The 19,953-nt window shown below is 43.1% G+C and overlaps 1 protein-coding gene across 4 annotated transcripts in view; it reads left to right on the top strand.

Annotated features, from left to right (window-relative positions):
* The window catches only part of RNF130 (ring finger protein 130), a 132,635-nt gene that overhangs the window by 84,239 nt on the left and 28,443 nt on the right, over positions 1 to 19,953 (top strand). For 2 of the 4 annotated variants that reach the window (XM_080673107.1, XM_080673106.1), the window contains 5 exons: positions 738 to 809; positions 5,260 to 5,342; positions 12,575 to 12,671; positions 14,941 to 15,145; positions 18,276 to 18,369. In XM_080673107.1, coding sequence (XP_080529233.1) covers positions 738 to 809; positions 5,260 to 5,342; positions 12,575 to 12,671; positions 14,941 to 15,145; positions 18,276 to 18,369 — 551 coding nt within the window. The remainder of the gene's footprint in view (positions 1 to 737; positions 810 to 5,259; positions 5,343 to 12,574; positions 12,672 to 14,940; positions 15,146 to 18,275; positions 18,370 to 19,953) is intronic. The other 2 variants (XM_080673104.1, XM_080673105.1) reach the window with 1 other exon arrangement.

The following is a 19,953-nucleotide window of genomic DNA, read 5'->3' as shown; positions in this document are numbered from 1 at the left end:
GGCTCCTCTGCCCTCTCCCCTTGAGCCTGCCTTAGAGTGGTGCTGCCATGCTCCGAGGGCACGCGTTGTTGTACTAGGCTGTCCCCAATTCAGTTTGCTTTGCGAGATCAGAGGTCCACTGTCTTTTCATCTTTGGGTTCTTGGTATCTGGCAGTGTTGTCTATCAATGCCTGGCAAAATGTTGCATCAGCCCAGCCTTAGAGACTCTCTGACTTAACCCTCTCAGATAAATGAACATGACTCAACCCTGGAAAGGTAAATAGACCTTCCTAAGATGGCAGAGCACTGTAGGGAGATGGAAGTAGGATCATGACCACGTCCTTCTCCCACACCGGGTAATGTGATGAGCTATTTCAAGGAGCATTGGAGGTTTCCTTTTACCAGGACAGAGCTTAAGGCGTCCATGGAGCAGAATTAAAAAACCATTGGGAGCTCTGACATGTACAACAAGTAGACTCTGATAATGCTGTAATATTTCCAATGCTTATTAAATACAAAGTGCAGTGGTGATTATGCCATCTGGCCCTTTAGCTATATTCCCTTTTTAAATATTCAACCAGAATCTGTAGGAAAACTGCCAATTTCTCTTTTAATTCTCTTTTAGAGCCCTCTCATATGTTGTGAGATGGAGTGTGAGGTAGAATACTAGGAACTTTATACATTTAATTATTTTAAGATAAAGAACATTATTCAGAGATCTTGCACTTAATGTCTGTTTTTCTTTGCAATGTCCATAGCGTCGTCTTGGAGATGCAGCCAAGAAAGCCATCAGCAAATTGACAACAAGAACAGTGAAGAAGGGTGATAAGGTACAGTAATGAAATAACTTTAACACTATTAAAACAATAATGTAGATTTGCTTTTGATTTAGTGGGAGAGAATATATCATTTGTGTCTCATTTGTTAGTCTATTATTTTTTTCCAAGTATACTCTAATGCTTTATTTTAAACTAGCTTCTCTTTGAAATCTTACTATGTTTTTTTTAGTTTTTTTTTTTATTGATTTCAGAGAAGAAGGGAAAGAGAGATAGAAACATCAATGATGAAAATCATTGATGGTCTGCTTCCTGCACGCCCCACACTGGGGATCAAGTCCACAACCTGGGCATGTGCCCTGATCAGGAATCGAACTGTGACCTACTGGTTCATAGGTTGACACTCAACCAACCGCTGAGCCACACCGGCCGGGCTGAAATCTTATTCTTACTATGCCTGCCATTTGGAGGCCCTCATATAGTTCTTTACCTTTCCTGGACTTTAAATGCTCTTGCTGTTATTAGCTTACTGGATGACTTATAGTTACCTTACTTATGGTATTCAACAAAATTTTCTTCTGCCAACATCTAGCATCCTTTTGGGAAGAACTGTGATGAAGCTGTTTATACACTAATAGCCAGGAATATGTGTTGTCTTCCTATACTTTATTTTTTTCTTTTCTTTTTTATTGAATTTATTGGGATGGCACTAGTTAACAAAATTATATAGGTTTCAGGTGCACAATTCTACAATACATCATCTGTACACTGTATTGGGTGTTCACACCCCAAGTCAAGTCTCTGTCCATCACAATTTATCACCCTATATCCTCCTCTGTCACCCCCAACACCACCTCCACCACTGGCAATCACCATTCTGTTGTCTGTGTACATACGTGGTCTTTTTTTTTTTTTTTTTTTCAATTTTACTCAATCCCTTCACCCACCCACAAGCGTCAGCCTGCTCTCTACTATGAGACTGTCTCTATTGTAGTTTATTTTCATTAGATTCCACATATGAGTGAAATCATGTGGTATTTGTCTTTCTTTGACTGGGTTATTTCACTTAGCATAATGCTCTCCATGTCCATCTATTCTGTCGCAAAGGGTAAGATTTCCTTCTTTTATACAGCCAAGTTGTATTCCATTGTGTAAACATACCACAGCTTTTATTTTCTTACAATCTTTTGTATTTCTTTGGTCAGTTGTTTCTTTCATTTCTAATTTTATTTATTTGAGTCCTCTTTTTTTCTTGATGAGTCTGGTTAAAGGTTTGTCAACCTTGTTTATTTTTTCAAAGAACTAGCTCTTTGTTTCATTGATCTCTTGTATTGGTTTTTTAAAAATATATTTTTATTTGTTTCAGAGAGGAAGGGAGAGAGAGAGAAACGTAGAAACATCAATGATGAGAGAAAATCATTGACTGCCTCTTGCACGCCTCCCACTGGGAATCAAACCGGTGACTTCTTGGTTTCTGGGTCAGTGCTTGACCACTGAGCCACATTGGCACGGTGTATTTTTTTTTAGACTCTATTTTGTTTATTTCTGCTCTGATCTTTACTATTTCCTTCCTTCTACTGACTTTGAGCTTTATTTCTTGTTCTTTTTCAAGTTTAAGTGTAAAGTTAAGATTGTTTATTTGAGATTTTTCTTGTTTCTCTCTTTTTTAATATATATTTTTATTGATTTGAGAGCGAGAGGAAGGGAGAGGGAAAGAGAGAAACATCTATTGGCTGCCTTCTGCACAACCCCTACTGGGGAATGAGACCACAACCTGGCATGTGCCCTGACCAGGAATCGAACTGGAGATCTCTCAGTACACAGGACGATATTCACCCAAATAAGCCACACCAGCCAGGACAAGACTTTACTTGTTCCTTGAGATAGGACAGTAATGCTACCAATTTCCCTGTGTTCACAGATTTTGGGTTGTTGTGTTCTCATTTTTGTTTGTTTCAGGGTTATCTTTTGATTTCTTCCTTGATCTCACTGTTAATCCATTCATGTCTTTGTATGTTTTTCAGTTTTTTTCTTGTGATTGATTTCTAGTTTCATACCATTATGGTCAGAGAAGATGCTTGTATCCTAATATGTGGTCTGTCTTAGAAAATGTTCCATGTTCACTTAAAACACTGCTTTGGAGTGAAGTGCTCTGGAAATATCAATTAAATCCATCTGATCTAGTGTGTCATCTAAGGCCACTGTTTCCTTGTGGATTTTCTGTCCGGAAGACTTATCCATTGATGTCAGTGGGGTGTTGAAATCCCCTGCTATGACTGCATTGCTGTTGATCTCTCTCTTTATGTTCATCATGATTTGCCTTATATATTTAGGTGCTCCTCTTTTTGGATGCATAAATATTTACAGGGGTTATATCCTCTTGTTGGATTGCTTCCGTTATCATTATATAGTGACCTTCTTTGTATTTTACTATAGCCTTTGTTTTAAAGTCTGTTTTGTCAGATATAAGTATTGATACTCCAGCTTTTCTTTCCCCCTTTCATTTGCATGAAATATCTTTTTCCATCCCTTTACTTTTAGTCTGTGTGTATCTGTTGTTCTGAGGTAGGTCTCTTGTAAACAGCATATATATGGATCTTGTTTTTTTATCCATTTAGCTACCCTATGTTTTTTGTTTGGAGCATTTAAGCCATTTATATTTAAAGTGATTGTTGATAGGTACATATTTATTGCCATTTATTTTTCTTTTATTCTTCTGATTTTTCTTTTGCTTTTTAAAGCAGGCCCTTTAACATTTCTTGTAATACTGGTTTGGTGGTAACAAACTCCTTTAGCTTCTTCTTTTCTGAGAAGTTTCTTATTCTTTCTCCTTCAATTTTAAATGAGAGCCTTGCTGGGTAAAGCAGTCTTAGTTGTAGGTCCTTGCTTTTCATCACTTTGATGTTTCATGCCAATCCCCTCTGGCCTGAAATGTTTCTGTAAAGATCAGCTGATAGTCTTATGGAAGCTCCTTGTAGGTAACTAACTCTCTTTCTCTTGCAGTTTTTTTGCTATGCTTTCTCAGACTTTGCCAGGTCTCCTTTGTGTTTTATTTATCATTAAATGGAAACCTAGAGATCCAGATTTCAAGGGAGTCTCGGTTAACAAGGGCTTTAGTGTGGGCTAAGCAGTTGGCAAGAAGGGTCGGGCCTAATGGCGTAGGGAGACTGGGCCAGAGAGGCAGTGACAGAGGCTGTGGCTAAGACCACTCACTACAATTCCCAGCTCAGATCTCAGGTATGCCAGAGCCCTGCTTCTGTTCCATGAGGACAAAACAGCAACATAAACTTAGGCCCTAATTCCGTACAGTCACGGTTATCTAGAATGAAAAAAAATGCATCTCCGGAAGCATAACGCCAAATCATCTTCTGCCACACACCCACTGTAATGTTTTAACAAAGAGCTCTGGAAGGATCATTTCAGCTATTGTCCAACCTCGGTTTTACCACTGTATTGCCTTGACTCCCCTTTATTCCTATTGCCTTCACACCACCACATTTGATTTTTCATGACACAGCTCCTGAGGGTGGAGGCATTGTCAGTAAACTTCACTGTACACTCGGGAAAGAAAAAGGTAAAGCCACTTGCAGAAAATATAAGCAGCATGACAACAGCTGCACTGTAACCTGGGGGGCTCTCTTGGCCCGGTCTTCAGCTGCCACATTAATTTCACCCTACCTTGTTTCTCAGGCTAGCACGCTGTTTGTTGTGTCACCGCCACTTGGACTGGAACTCAGGGGTGAACTCTTGGCAGATCTAGAAGATATGCACTGAGGGAGGGCTGCACCCTGCCCTCCTTCCTCATTAGAGCCAACACCTCTTCTCAGTGCATATCTTCTAGATCTGCCAAGAGTTCACCCCTGAGTTCCAGTCCAAGTGGTGGTGACAGAACAAACAGTGTCACCTTTCCTGGCTTAGGTTCTTGGAAATGCTCTGTTTAATGACAAATCAGGGAAACCCGTCCCCAAACCAGAGAAGGAAGGACATCAGTTATTCTGGATGACCAAGTACCTGGCTGCATCTTCCTGAGTCTGGATGAAGATCCAGTAGATCAAGTTGAGCCATGAGTTTTCTACCCCAAATCTGCGACCATCCTTGGGGCGGGCTTCTAAAGAGCCATCTCCTGGGGGCTCATCATCTTTTCTGCCTGTACTTAGCCACAGGCAACTCCTGGTGAGCAGTGACACCTCCTAGACCAGAAGAGCGATGCAGCAGGACTCGGGAAGAAGATAGGAAAATGGTCAGGGTGACAGCTCATTTGAATCTTGAAAAAAATTAGAATTCGGGGGGAGAAGGGGACATAGAAAAGGGTCTGGGGGGATAAACAGTGAGGGACAGACACTTGACTTGGGGTGATGAACACAATACAGTGCACAGATGATGTGTTGTAGGGGGGGAAATTGGAATTCTTCTAAGATATTACACAAACAGAATTAGTATTAATTGTTACAACATAGTATAAAGACAAAATAGATTGACTTTGGTTCCTATGCTTTGATTTCAGGAAACAGACCCAGACTTTGATCACTGTGCCGTCTGCATAGAGAGCTATAAGCAGAATGATGTTGTCCGGATTCTCCCCTGCAAGTATGTCAACCTCCTTGGTTTAAAAAGAAACACTGCTGGTGGTGTGTATGTCTCCCTCAGAGTGGAGATGCCGACTGCTTTCAGAGCCGCCTTAGCCCAGGCTTTCCTGCAGGCCGAGGCCGACTGCACCCTGCGCGGAGCGGGAGCTGCAGTTAGTGGGAGCTGTGCTGGCCCAGCCAGAACTGATTGCACAAGCGTTTTTCTCTAGTTAGGAGAAACACAAGGGCATGACCTTTGGCCACTTCTGTAGTCTAGAAAGCATGAAGGAAAAAAATATTAATTCTGTGAATTCTGTGGGTTTCAAAACTAGCCACCATTCCTCTCCTTGAATCATTGCACGTCCCTAGTCCTTCTGATAATGCCTCAGCAGTGGGCGGGGTGCCAGAGCCCTAGGGACCTTGGCTGTCCTTTTCTGAACCGGGTCTTGCAGAGTGGGGGCTGGATGGGTGCTGCATGCCATCTCCGGGGCAGGTGCTCTGCTCTGTGCAGTTCACGTTCCCAGTGTCCTGTAAGGGGTTAGTGTTTTCTCCCCATGGTTGGTAGTGAAGCCAACAGTACCTGCCAATGCCATGCTATTCAGAAATGGCTGAGCTGCCCAGCCAGTGTGGCTTAGTGGTTGAGCATTGAACAAGGAGGTCAGGGTTCAATTCTTGATCAGGGCACATGCCCGGATTGCGGGCTCCATCCCCAGTAAGGGAACGTGCAGAAGACAGCTGATCAGTGATTCTCTTTCATAATTGATGTTTCTATCTCTCTCTCCCTCTCCCTTCCTTTTGAAATCAATAAAAATATTTTTTTAAAAAAAAAAAAAAAGAAGGAATGGCAGAGCAGATATGGAGGTCTGCTGCCATGCTGGGCCCCTGGCACAGAGCCATACCTGCCTCAGAGGGAGGTGTTCACCTGCATTTTGGTGCCTAACAGGAGCACGTTCTCTGGCTTAGCGTGTCAGTCCCTGCATGGTGCTCCCCATGCCTGGGAATGTGAAACATGAAGATACATGGTTCCAACTATTGATTGGAAAAATAGGGAAGTACCTATTGAGAAGCCTAAAATCAAAAATTTTTCCTCTTCCTTCTCCCTTGCTTTAAAACACATCCCCACGATGCTGAGCCTCTAATAATGCCGATGGGAATGAATAAAATAATTAATAGGAGTTGTCTCCATGAGCTACTGGTATTATTTTACTTATTCACAAAGTGGTCTATTTTGAGCCTAGAAAGATCTATGTTTTAAAAAATCATGAAACATAAGAATAACTACTTTACATATGAAGGTAAACCTATAAAATTAAATGTGAGCTGTCCTATAGAAAATTAAATTATGCATTTCCAGTATTCTGTTCTCTGTAGTCATTTACAGTCTAAAGCATGGGGTGAAAGGAGACACACATACAAATACAAATCAGGAAAAGGTCGGCAGGATACGTGATAAAGCGTGGTCAGCTGTTACCTGCTTTTTAATTAATTAATTTATTTATTTAGGCTAATCCTCCCTCGATATTTTTTCCATTGATTTTTAGAGAGAGTAAAAGAGAAGGGAGGAGGGTGGAGAGAGAGGAACATCAATGTGAGAGAGAGGCATCAATTGCTTGCCTCCCGCACGTGCCCCAACCGGGACTGGGGATTGAACCGGCAACTGAGCTTGACCAGGAATCGAACCCACAACCCTCCAGGGGCACAGGCCAAGGCTCTAACCACTGAACCACCGGCCAGGGCTGTGCTCTGTTTTTGAGTATCAGAATTTTGGCAAACTTAGCGGCATTTCTTTACACCCATAGTTAGGGCACCGCTCACTTCTGCGCTGCCTGTGAGTCCAAGCCCCCTTTTTGCATTGGAGCAGGTTGTTAGACTTACATCTTAAGTTGTAGCTTTCTCTAAGCTACACTGCACACCCTGCTCAGCAAAACATGTCACCTCACTGAGATGGTAACAATGCACGATTCTGGGGTTTAATGAAAATTAACTGCATTGAGAACATTCTGTGGGACCCAAGTTGACAACTTCTGGCCTGGAACGGGGTTTCTCAGCCCTGGCATGTTGACATTTGGGACCAGATCATTCTTTGTTGGGCTGGGGGTCGGGGGCTGTTCTGTGCACTGCAGGGTGTTTAGCAGGATCCATGGCTCCAGCCAGTAGATGCCAGGAGCACTCCCCCCGACCCCCCCGCACATAACTGTAACAATTCTGGGTGTCTCCAGTAGAGACTGCCCTAGAGGATGGCTGCACAAGTGCTCATTTTTACTACAAATCTTCTCCAGCCTCCTCTTTTCAATAGATCCCTCTCAAGCACCTTCAGATGAACTCTTGCCTTGTGCTGCTGCTCACTTTGTCCCCTCTGCCTGGGCACCCTGCCCTTCCTCTCGGGCTCAGGTCTCCGGCACCAAGTAGAGGTGTGACTCTGCTGCTGCTGCTTTTCACTCTTGCTGCCAGGCAGCTCTGGTTCCTCTTGCCTCTGGGTGCTGCAGAGCCCTTTCCCGGGTTGGCTCTCCCTGGTCCTCACAGAGCACTTTCAGTTGCATTTGTTCTCCTTAAACACCTTCACTCGTTCCTTTATTCCTCACTGTCGGCAGATGCCGTCACCATCAACTTCAGAAAGAAAACAGTGGCTAATAGACAGTTGAAACTGCTTCCTGACCCAGCCTCCATGAGCACCTGCCTCCTCACCACCCTTACAGCTTCCCCATCCTTTCTTCTGATGGCCTTTGTGCCACCCCGCCTTCCCCAGGGGTCTGCTCTGATTGTCCCCCCCCCCTCGTCCCCCCGTCCTCTTCCTCTGTCTGCTCACATCAGCTTTCAGGCCCTTCCTGCTCTGTTCTCATAGCTTTCAAACCCACCTCCAGACCCCCTGTGGGATTTGCACTCGCTGAGCCCAGGTGCTTTTGTGTCTGTCTGTCTGTCTGTCTGTCCCCAGGGTTAACAAGCCTGTGTGGAGCCTGGACTGACTCTCCGCTGTAGAGAGCACGCTCCTGGGTTGCTGGTTTTGTGCATGGCCTTTACTTTCCACCTTCTGCCACATTAATGTGCTGTTGGTGTTGCTTTGGGACCTCCTACTTGTGTCAGTTGATTAAGTTGATCATCCTTTGGATGTTAGCCAACTTGCCTTAGAAACTGAAAAACTCACCTTAGACCTCTTTTATTTAAAGGTCAGCCACATTTTTTATAAGATAAAAATAGTTTCCATAAGCAGAGTGCTGCACTGTGGATAAACATATGCCACTTTAAGAGCTAAAATGGGTCAGTCATCTGGCTGCTGGCCAATGTGGCCCTATGCTGCCCCGCCTCAGAGGGAGGGCCTCTTTACAACAGTGTCTGCTGCCAGCCCAGCGGGGGAAGTGCTTGTGTCTGACCTTGAATAATCCTGGATCCTTTTATATTTGCCAGGTTCTTGCACGGCACCAAGAGGCTGCAGAGCTGTGAAAGCAAGTCACCTTCACTGTAGACTCCTCACCCCACCCCAGCGTTGTTCCGCTCACTCTAGTTAGCAGCGTGTGGGAAGTAGGAAAGGGGGAGGCACCGTATCCCAGGACTGTGGGTTTTGTTCTTTATGTGCCATGCGCTTCGCATTCTGTATCCCGAAGTATTCTTACAGGAATAAAGGGCTTTGTTGAAGTCTGCTCTGCTTGTCCTTTTCACATGTCCCTGTCCTGAACACACCCTGCTTTCCATCCCGGGACAGCACTCAGCCCTCAACATGGAGGGCCCTTCTCTGCTTTTGTGTATATTTTCATTGTTTTATTATTTTATCGAGTCTTTTGTAACAGTGGGAAGGGACTTCTTTGCAAGGTCAGTCTGGCCCCAGGTGTCACCCCCTGAGGCGTCTGGATGCTTGTGGCCACTGCAAGCTGGCAAGGGTCACTGGTGCCAGGCACGCTCAGGTGCTCTGACCATTTACTGTGATACCGTGTGAAATGTCCATGTTATTTTCCCTGCATGTATGTTTAGTAGCACCTTTCATTTGCACGTCCTTGATGCTGCTCTAAGTATTCCATGTATACAGTGTTTCACTTACTGCTTCAGACAGCCTCCCCGTACGCCCCACCCCCACCCCCAGCTCTCAGAGGAGACAGCTGGGAGTCGGAAAGAGTATCTGCCCAGGTCAGACCGTGGTAGTCACAGGGCTTTGCCCGGACGAAGGGAATGGCCAGGCTGAGCTTGTGAGACAGTAGAGCTGAGTAGATGGAAGCTAGAGGGTGAAGAGAATGACTGGTGAAGAGAAGAAACAAGTACAGGGCAGTTACTCACCAAGATCCCGTCAGTGACCCCCAGGAGAGGGATGGGCTTGTGTCAGAAGGGCCAGCAGGTGAAGAGGAAAGTTTCTGGGGTTTATTTTCAGAAGAGAGTGGTGTGCTATGGGGCAAGGGGGGCAGCTAGTTGATGGGTGGGAATTGGGGCTAAGAAGCCATGGGTGGATGGACAGTCATAAGGAAAAGGTCGGGGACTTTTTTAAGAGAGTATTTCTTCTGGATTTTGACTTATCTAAGGAAGGAAGGTGTTCTCAGTTTGTACCTTGAGAACCAGGTAGTCTTTGTTGTCCTTCATTAGGCTGCCCCATAGCAGGGGGGCCAGCACTTTCTGTTAAATCAACAAACCCTATATAAGAAAAATCTATAACTAAGGTTTAAAGGAAGAGATGAGCAGGAAATACTCAGCTCTTACAGCTTTAAAAATTAACAATGGGAGTATACCATTTTGTTCTTCCTGAGTAACCAGAAATAGAAAAGAAAGGCAGGACAAAAAAGGGGAAACCAAAATGCTGGCGAGAGTGGAAGGCAAGAGCCAAACCATTGTTGACCCCCAGGCCACTGCTGCTGGTTTAAACTGAGGTCCCCACAAACATGTGCTCTAAGTCAGCTGCCCACCCATCCCTGCACCAGAGTGGCCTGTCAGAGGTCACCTGTCACCCGGCCAAAGTCCATTGTCCACCCTACTTAGAACTGCCTAGAGCCCCTCCCTGCCCCATTCCCCAGCACTAACCAAACCCTCGATGTTCATGGTCTTCCCAGAAACCTAGGCCAGGCATTAGGCAGGTGCACCCTTGTAAGGGAAGATCTGTCCTTTATGTCAAACCTAAAGGGGTCTTTATCCCCAAAAAGAATAGAAGCCTAGTTCTGGTCTTGGTTAAATTGCAGCCAGCTGGGCACAGTTGACAGCTATAGGGGTAGTCTCCACTCCGAGCACGCGCTCAGGGTGCCTGTGTTCAGGGGCCTTCATCTCCCTCTGGGAGCACTCAGACGAAGATGCGAAGAGCAAGAAGCGGGCAAGATGATGCCTTATGAATACCACATGTACAGGGTGTCCCCAGAAATGTAGGCACACTTTGAATCATTAATTCCAATGGGTTAAATCTGAAAGGGAAGAAACATTGGAATTGATAACGATTCAAAGTGTGTTTACATGTTGGGGGGACACCCAAAATTTAGATCTCAACTACTGTTTGGTGACTTCAACCTCTTAAGTACAAACCTTCAGATTTAAATAAAAGCCTTCAGGGACTATTGGGTTCTGGTTCAGTGCATCCTTTGCAGGCTTCAGGTTAGATTGATAAATTCGGTCTTCAAGATCTTCTTACCCGAAAAATGGATGCAAGGCCACCGCGTGGGTAGTAGATAGGTGGGTGTGCATTGTTCAGGCTGAAGCTGTCAGCACAAATAGTTCTTTCAAATCCCAATTGAGGCAGTGAGTTTATACAGCTCTTGTTGAAATCAAAACTGCATTTTTAAATAGCTGTATATAACTTTATAAGCTAGATACAAATTAACATTTTAAAACATACCATGGTTCAATTTGATATCTCTCTCAGAATTTCTTTCATCTTATCCCAAGACTCAAATTCCAGTTCCTCCCAAGGCACCTGGAATGTTTGCTTGGCCAGGCCCCCGACTCACACGCCTGCATCTCAGCCCCTCAGAGCTGCCGTGAGGGGCACTTGAGCAGAACAGTGTTTGCTGTAGCTCCCTCATGCCTTTTCTCCCCACCCCCCCCCCCCAAAGGACACAAGTTCCTTTTCTGGGGTTGTAAAACCCTCAGTGGCTGACTTAATTTTAATCACCAGGTTGTGACTTTCTACTCTCCTGAATAAGAGAGAATCACCTCCCCTCTCTCTCCCTTTAACATTATAGCTGAAACTGCTAGCTAAGTGTTACCTGATTCTGAAATACAGTTCAACCCTAAAAATAGTCCCAGCTACCCTGTAACTTGTGCAGACATTTAGCATAAGGTTGCTTAGAAGTCTTTTTAAGTAATGTTTAAATGACATTTAAACAGAGTTCCATGAAATGAATTAATAATGATACAGAGAACTCTTTTCATTTAACTTTTATTTGTCTTTCTGAAATTCTACTTTTCTGCTTTAACCATTATAAAAAACATAACCGATTTATAAAGTGTAATTCATTGTTTTCATTCTTAATTTCCTAAGTTAAGGAAGTTAACTCAAATCTTTTTTGGAATTTGGTGGAATAAAAGACCAAACAGCCAAATACTACTTATCAATTCTCATTATACAGTCTCATCGATATATAAGACTAGTGGCCCGGTGTACAGATTTGTGCACATTGAAAGGAAATTAATTAGAAGAAATATTTTAATATTGCTATTTGCCCTTCCTTTCTCTATAATAGAAGTGTCAGAGATGAAAGAAAATTAGTAAAGTGTATATGAAAGTAATCTACAAATTGATTAATAATAAGTAAACAATAACATGATAAAAAACAACAACAAAACCATGATAGAAAAACAACAAAAACATGATACAAACACAACATTGATAAAAACAATGACTGGTAAAGTGATTAAACATATTCTAATATCTCCCTGTGCACCACATTAAGAGTAAAAACACTTTCAGAGTGCTTGACTGATTTCCCTTGTGATGAAGTATTTATAACTTTAATGTCACACGCTCTTCAAACTCAAGAGAAAGCAACATATAACTGACCATGTCCAAAAACGGGTTCAGGTAGGAATATTCCTACTCGGTCTAGATTGGCACCAGCGAGAGCTTTATATGTATCACGCATGTGTGAGTCAACATTTATTTTTAAATTGCCAGTGTGCTTTGTATGTACCGGCCAGTCAGTCGGACGGACAGACAGTCGGTCACTTAGCCTTTTATATAAATAGATTGGACTTAGGAGATTTTCTGTCAGCTATATGTTAATACAGTTTCTTTGCACTTTGACCTAATAGTTATTTAGTATATAATTTCTGATACAATTCTCAATTTTTTTATAGGCATGTTTTCCACAAGTCCTGCGTGGATCCCTGGCTTAGTGAACATTGTACCTGTCCTATGTGCAAACTTAACATTTTGAAGGCCCTGGGAATTGTGGTATGTTGCCTGTTTTGTGTAGTATCATCTCGAAGTGTAACTGAACAGCACAAGTGGACAGTTACCTCTCACGAGACGACACTGGCTCCTTTGCCAGACGTGGTTGTCCGACAGCGCCTTTCTTCCAGCCCATCTCAGGAAACTCCCAAAGAGAAAGGCCTGTGCTGGTCCCCCAAGGGCGCCTCTGTCGGGTGATGGGCGTGTGGGGAAGAACTGGAAAAAGGAACAGAATGTAGATGTTTGGCTTCATTCCAGTAGCAATTTTTCCTGCATTCAGCATAATATAAAACTATGTCATCACTTCTGTTCCTTCCTCTTGAATTTTGCTTTATTCTCCTGGGCATTGGTAAGTGGCAGCAGTGAAGATGAGCGGTGGCAACTCTGGGCGAACCTTGGCCCTCTCAGTGGCTTTGGTCGGGGCACAAAGAGCTCTCCAGCTCTGGCGGGTGAGTGGGCGCTAAGCCGCGAGGACCCCAGAGACTTCCTACAGTTACAGTTCCTTCATTAAGAGAAGTATATATCTAGGATTGTTGCTTTTTAGACAAAATATATATATATATATATATATATATATATATATATATATATATATATATATATTTATTTATTTATTTATTTTCTGGTCTCAAAAAAAAAGAGTGAATGGATAATCTCCTTATGAGCAAAAAGTTTAGTTTGACCCAACAGATGAAGTCCCCATTTTAGCTTGGCAGCCCAAAGCAGGCCTAAGCATTCCTGTTTGATATATGCTCTCAGGAGACGGTTCAGGTGCAGCCCTAAAAGGGACATTCCTCCCCTTTTAGCTTCTGTCTTCAGAGGTCACTGACATAGTTGAACAGGGTTTTCAGCACCATGGACGCTTGGACTGCCTCGCAGGGTCCCTGGCCTCGGCTAAATGCCAGGAGCATGGCCTCCTAGTCACACTATAAAAATGTCTCCAGACATTGCCACATGTCCCTTGGGGGACAACGTCTCCCCCACTTGTGGGGTTTAACATAGAGCTGCCATAGTGTCTGCATGTGGAAGACACTGTGGAAAATATTAACTTAGCCTCTTTGGTGCCTCCAGCCTCCTTGGTTGTTTTTTGTTTGTTTGTTTGTGTTTTTTTTTTTATCCTAATTGAACTGCTAATACTTTTCCTCCGTTTTTAATGAAAATCCTTCTAAAATGTATTACAAGCTACCAGGGTTCCTTGTATGTAAAAAAAATAATAAAAAATAAACCTAACTGTGTCATTATAAGCCCCAGTTATTACTGTGCTCTGTTTTTAGTTGGGCTTTGGGGTGATGTAGAACGAAATTCTTTTGCCTAGGGAGCTATTTGTGTGAGGTTTGGTTGGCTGTCACTTCTCTGTTCATAAGCTGCTCTCAGTCACCATTCCCAACCCTGCTTCTAATATGCTATCTGCTATCGGCTAAAAGGATGACGGTTGCTAGGGAAACCAAACATCCATATTGTTAAATCAGAAGACTTGCCTATCCACTTTTCAGTTGGTAAGCTTTGACCCCAAGGCAGCTCTATGCCTCTCCAGGATTAGACACTGAGGTTTTGAAACTGTTTTCTTACAGTTCAAAAGTCTTTTCAGCATTATCTGCTCTTGGTTTTAAGCTTTACTTGTGTTTAAAGGAGGAAGATATTTTAAAACTGACGACTAGATAAATGGGGCATTACAGAGAAGTTACTAGTATGTTATCTGCTGTCCTTGAGCATTGAGCCAAAGTTACACCCTTGACTATTGGTCAGCTTTATACTAAGACTAGAGGCCCAGTGCACGAATTAATGCACAGGGGGAGGGGGTGGACCACGGGCACAGGACGTTGGCTGTGGGAGCGCATTGACCCCCGGGGGCAGCTCCTGCATTGAGCATCTGCCCCTGGTGGTCAGTGCATGTCATAGTGACTGCTCAACTGGTCCGGTCATTTGGTCGTAACAGTGACTTAGGCTTTTATATATATAGATGTGCTCTGCCTCTGAGCCACATCCACAAGGTTCTTGTTTCTTTATAAACATGATGTAATCCAATTTTCTTGGTTCTGCAATGGATTTTGGTTTTCCTTCGTACCCTTTTTAGGAGGAAATTACCTCGTTCTTTTTTCTTTTTTTACCTTTTTCTTTTAAAGAAAACCTCTTGGGTGAGATTGGAAAAGGTAGATGGGGAGAAAAATTAGAGGAAATCATGTGGAAAAAACTTGAAGTCATTTCAACACAGTGTCAAACCTTTAGAAATTGTTATTCTTACAAGTACTTTTAATCTGGAAATATTTTGCAGCCAAATTTGCCCTGCACTGATAACGTAGTGCTTGATATGGAAAGGCTCACCAGGACCCAGGCAGTTAACCGAAGATCAGCCCTAGCTGACCTCGCCAACGACAACTCCCTCGGCCTCGAGCCGCTTCGAACGTCGGGGATCTCGCCTCTTCCTCAGGATGGGGAGCTCACTCCGAGGACGGGAGAGATCAACATTGCAGTAACAAGTAAGTGGGCCCTGTGCCCAGCGAACAGCAGATTTGCTGCTGCTGTTTGGTGTGTTGACAGTCCGGAGGAGAGTTGAGTTAGTCACAGGACAGTGACTTAGTCCATAACCAATGGGTACTTTTGTTAAAACAGCTGTTGGAGATAAGAAACTTGCTTTATAAAAGGGAGCTTGTGTATTTGTGTGGAATTAAATGACTAGCTGCCCTGACCAGCAATTGTTCAGAGGTTTGTCTCAGTGGCTGTTTATAAACATGTTTTGAAATGATGTGCTGCAGACAGGCATTTCAGAAGGCCCTGCAGGGCCGTGAAGGAGGGCAGCAGCATGGGGGAGGGTGTGACTGAGCACCAGGCTCTAGTTCCCAGGCTGCACAGCCTCCTGAGAAGCTAATTCAGAATCTGAACCAAAAAATTCACAACTTCAGGATTAGCTGAGGTGGCCTATTGCTGCTCACTGTGTTTCGCACTTTGTATGAAGTTCGGTGTTTTGGCACTCACCTCTTTGGTATAATTGTACACAAGGCAGGAGAAAAGCCAATGGGGAGTCTGCCTTAAATGCTCTTGGGCTAGTTGTGATGTCATCATTGCCGAACCATTGACAAAAGAGAAGCAATCTAGTGTTTTGATGGCCAGACCTAAGTCCGTGTGAGTGGCTGGTGGGTGTGCATGTGCCTTGTTGGACATTCACCTGTAGCCAGTCAGCTGTTTTCTTCAGTTCTGTTCTTTCCTTGTTATTTTCATCTAACAACTCGTCATCTCATCTCATCACCACTCTGGTGCTGCCTTTTCCAGAATGTGCTATTGCTTGCCTCTAGCTTCAAGCCCTAAACCTAATGAGACTCCGCTTAACTCAGAATCAATACAGTGGTAAAGCTGTTAAGAAATATTTTTCCCTTCACATAGTAAGACTCGTGTGAACTGTTCAATTAATGTATATATGTTTCTCAGCAACCAGAAATTATTAGAAAATGATTTGCCAGGTTTTATTCTATCATTTGTCTAAACTCAAGGAGACTTCGTTCAGTTATACAATAAGTAAAACTAGTCTTCCATATGGTTTGACTCATTTCTGACCATATCCAAGTGATTTATTTTAACAGCACTTCATATTTTTCTTCATTGGTATTTAGGTTTTATGTTCTACATTTTTTTAATTGATCAAGTAGTAAGAAAAGAGATGAAAGTTGTTTGTTTATGAATTTTTGTAGGCCTTTCATTGATCAACATTTATTGAGCACCTACTACAACATTAAGTACTGATTATTCCACTATATTTTATGTAGAAATGTCCTTTCAAAATTTTCTATTTTGATGATAAAAGATACTACTTTATCAAATTAATCACCGTGAGAAGAATTTATGCATGTTAATAAATAAAATTCATGTGGTTAAATTATGCCACAGCTGCCTCTATTTTCCCTCGAAACTCTGTAGCACCATAGTAACTACAATGCATTCAGACAGCGCCCACTGTGTGCAAGGCACTGTGCTAAATACACCCTGAGGGTCAGAGGTGACGAGACCCCGGCTGCAGTGGACCTTTGCTAAAACACCCCTGAGCCCATCCGGCATTGTTACGATATAGGTGTTTTTTTTCCTTTTGATTACTAGTTTTTATCACTGAAAGTCCACGCATATATGGATGGTACACTCAGAAATCAAAAGCATGGACTTTGAAGTTCTAAAAGTTAGTCTCCTTACCTTGTATAAAAGTCTCTTAAGTAGAAAAAAAATTAAAATGCTGTGTTAAGCTTCTTGATACTGATAACCAATCATCTCTTAATTTTTTTAAATGCCAGCATACATTTTTCCTAACTTAAAATATATGCGTGTAAAATAGTGCATTTTGTATGGGTTCTTGAATGTTTATTTTTACTTAAAAACCTCATAAATTCACTCTAATGAGAAATCTATAATCCAAGGAGCAGTTGCTGCATTGTTATTTAAAAAGAATGACTTTGCCAAGTCTTTTAATAATCTAAACCAAGGTGGGCAGAGAATTAAAGATCACCACTTTTAAAATCCAATGAAAGTACAATCACCTTCTTCTAGAAAAATTCCTAGGCGCACACTGTTTTGCAAAGTTGTAAGATTCATGAAAACCAGATTGAGAAACATCCAAGTTGCACAGCTTTTGCATATAAACAGCTGTCATTTCAAGCAGGAATCTCTTCTCTCTGCCTTAATGCAGATATGTAGGAGTTTTACTGTGTGACACTTGGTTAAGCCAGCCCTAGTCAGTGTATACTCTAGAAAACATTTGAGAGTTCAGACTTTTAGGATGTCAGATTGGTTCTCAGGTTATTTTCAAGATTCTCAGTAAATACCGTATTTGGAAAGTTGCAATACAGACTTTGAAACGTTAGGGAAAATATAAACTGACTTCCTGGACCTAGAGTGAGACTAGATAAAAATCCTTAGAGTTCTGTGTGCCAGAAGCTTTCAACTCTGTGATGGGCCAAGTATCTTGTGAATCACCTACCTTCCTCCTAAAGCTTGACAGAGCCAGGCCAGCCAGTGCTGCTTCCAGCGCTGGGATGGGGAAGGGCAGTCCTCGTTGGGAGGCACCAATAGCATGTGCTTTTTAAGTAAAGGCTCGAGTGACCCATGCATAAGAGGAAAGAAGGTAGAAGCGAATGCCGTGGAAGGCCAGCCTGCGGACTGCCCACAGGACCCTTGGAAACCACCGCTGCATATTTCTAAGCCATTCAAGAATGAATGACATAACCGTGCAGAAGTGACAAAATGAAGAAGGAAAAGTCTCATGTATGGCTAGTCCACTTTACTGTCACTTAATTTAACAAGTAAAGAAATCTACATCCATGTAGTTTTATATACATATTTTCACTACACGGTTTTTGATGGCCACACTCCTCACAGACCTCAGGACCTGAACTGGAAGAAATATGTGGGCCATGCTTTCCTCTCTCCCTTGCAGCTTTCACCACTCCTTCCACTAACCTTCTCCAGTTAGTAGCTCTCTGGCAAACCTCCTCCTGCTTCACTTCCTTGAGCCAGTCTGGGCTCACACCTCCGTTGACATCTGCGTCGTTGCTTTTGAGGGAAATGTTGACATCGATTTGACTTAAGCCTTCTCCCCAGAGTGATTTCCTCCCTTTCCTTTGTCAACAGAAGAATGGTTTATTATTGCCAGTTTTGGCCTCCTCAGTGCTCTCACACTCTGCTACATGATCATCAGAGCCACAGCTAGCTTGAATGCTAATGAGTAAGTAACAAATTGTTTTTTGGATTGCATGTGCCAGATCCCAGGAAAATATGTAGAGAAATTTTAATAAGGTGGTGAGAATTGGCTTTCACCAGTTTCATACTGACTCTGATGGGATCGCCCCTAGCAAAACCATTTATTTCAGGAACAGTCACTCAGATTGGGAGTTCCCCTCGCTCAGCCACAACAGCTCACCTGAGAAAAGATCCAGGGCTTCTCATTAGTCACAAGTTTAGAGTGAATCAACAATGTGACGCTAATGCCAAGGGAATCAGTACAGCTGAAGGGTAAAGACATTTGTGTCCTGATCACTGACAGGAATAGCCCCCTCTTTAAAGGCCATTTCCCTGTCGGACGTTACCTGGAGTCTGACGCACTGGGCTTTGGGTGGGGCACTGGCAACCTGGCCGAAGGTCAAGGAACAGGGACGTGGATGTTTAGCCTGCAAGAAAGAGGCAAAGAAGCAATCGGGAAAACTGTCAGGAGTAAAGGGAGGAGGGAATAAGTGTAAACTGTATATCCATAGCACAAAATGAGGACCACAGAGTAGGTTATAGAAAGGCAAACGTCACCCTGGTAAAAGGAGGAGTATCTGTCGGAGGCTACTTACCAGTGAGGGGGTTTGCCATGGAGAGTGGGGAGTGCCCAGGACTAGAAAGCTGGATGTCACTTGTCAGGGCTGCTGTAGGTGAGAGGTTTTTCAAAGGATAGAACATTGGGTTAGATGACTGTTCCAGTACATTTTGATCCAGTGATTTTCCAAGATTAGCTTTCCATAGGAGTAAGATATAGAAAACTTGTTTTTGTTTTGTTTTGTTTTGTTTGGGCATTTACTGTAGGATAATATTCGATCATTTACCAGTATTCAGGCAAACTAATTCAAGACGGGAGCACCCCTGGGACACTGCCCAAATCTATAATAATAAAAGCATAATATGCTAATTAGACCAGACAGCTGAATGACCTTCCAGACAAAGCCTGGGCTGCAAGGGCCAAGGCAAGCCGCTGCGGCTGCGAGGGCCAAGCCCCTTGCACAAATTTCGTGCATTGGGCCGCTAGTCTGAACATAAATGGTACAGGTGGGATTCATATGCTGCCCACATTCAGTTATGTCTGCCATTTCATAACCAACCAAGCTATGGATTCAATTAAATGCTCATTGTTCAGCTGTAGAAACTATGGATAAGTAACCTCCAATTCAGTGACATGATTTTATTACCTCTCACCTGATCTGCTGGCTAGATGCTTGTAGGAAGTGCCCTTGGCATTCCTGAAGGATGACGTGTTGGGGCAGTGTCATAGTCAGTAGGCATTCTTCAACCTTCAAATCCTTTCAGCCTCATCCAACAGGTCACCAGCTGGCTGTTTCTGTTGGGCCCAGCTGATGCAGTTTTACTTCAACAGCACAGTGTTAACTGCTCATATTCTGGAGGCAGACATACATGAATATGATTCCCTGAGCTGGGAAGTTATATTTATCAGAAGCTCATTTTAGTCCTTCCTAAAACAAGGATAATGGTAGGAGTACATCATAGGGTTGTTGTGAGAATTAGCCCCTAAAGTGTTTAGCACAGTGCCTAGTAC

Source organism: Plecotus auritus (genome assembly GCF_963455305.1).
Source record: "Plecotus auritus genome assembly, chromosome: 6".
In the NCBI taxonomy this organism is placed as follows: Eukaryota; Metazoa; Chordata; class Mammalia; order Chiroptera; family Vespertilionidae; genus Plecotus; species Plecotus auritus.
This window is presented reverse-complemented; position numbering and strand designations above follow the sequence as displayed.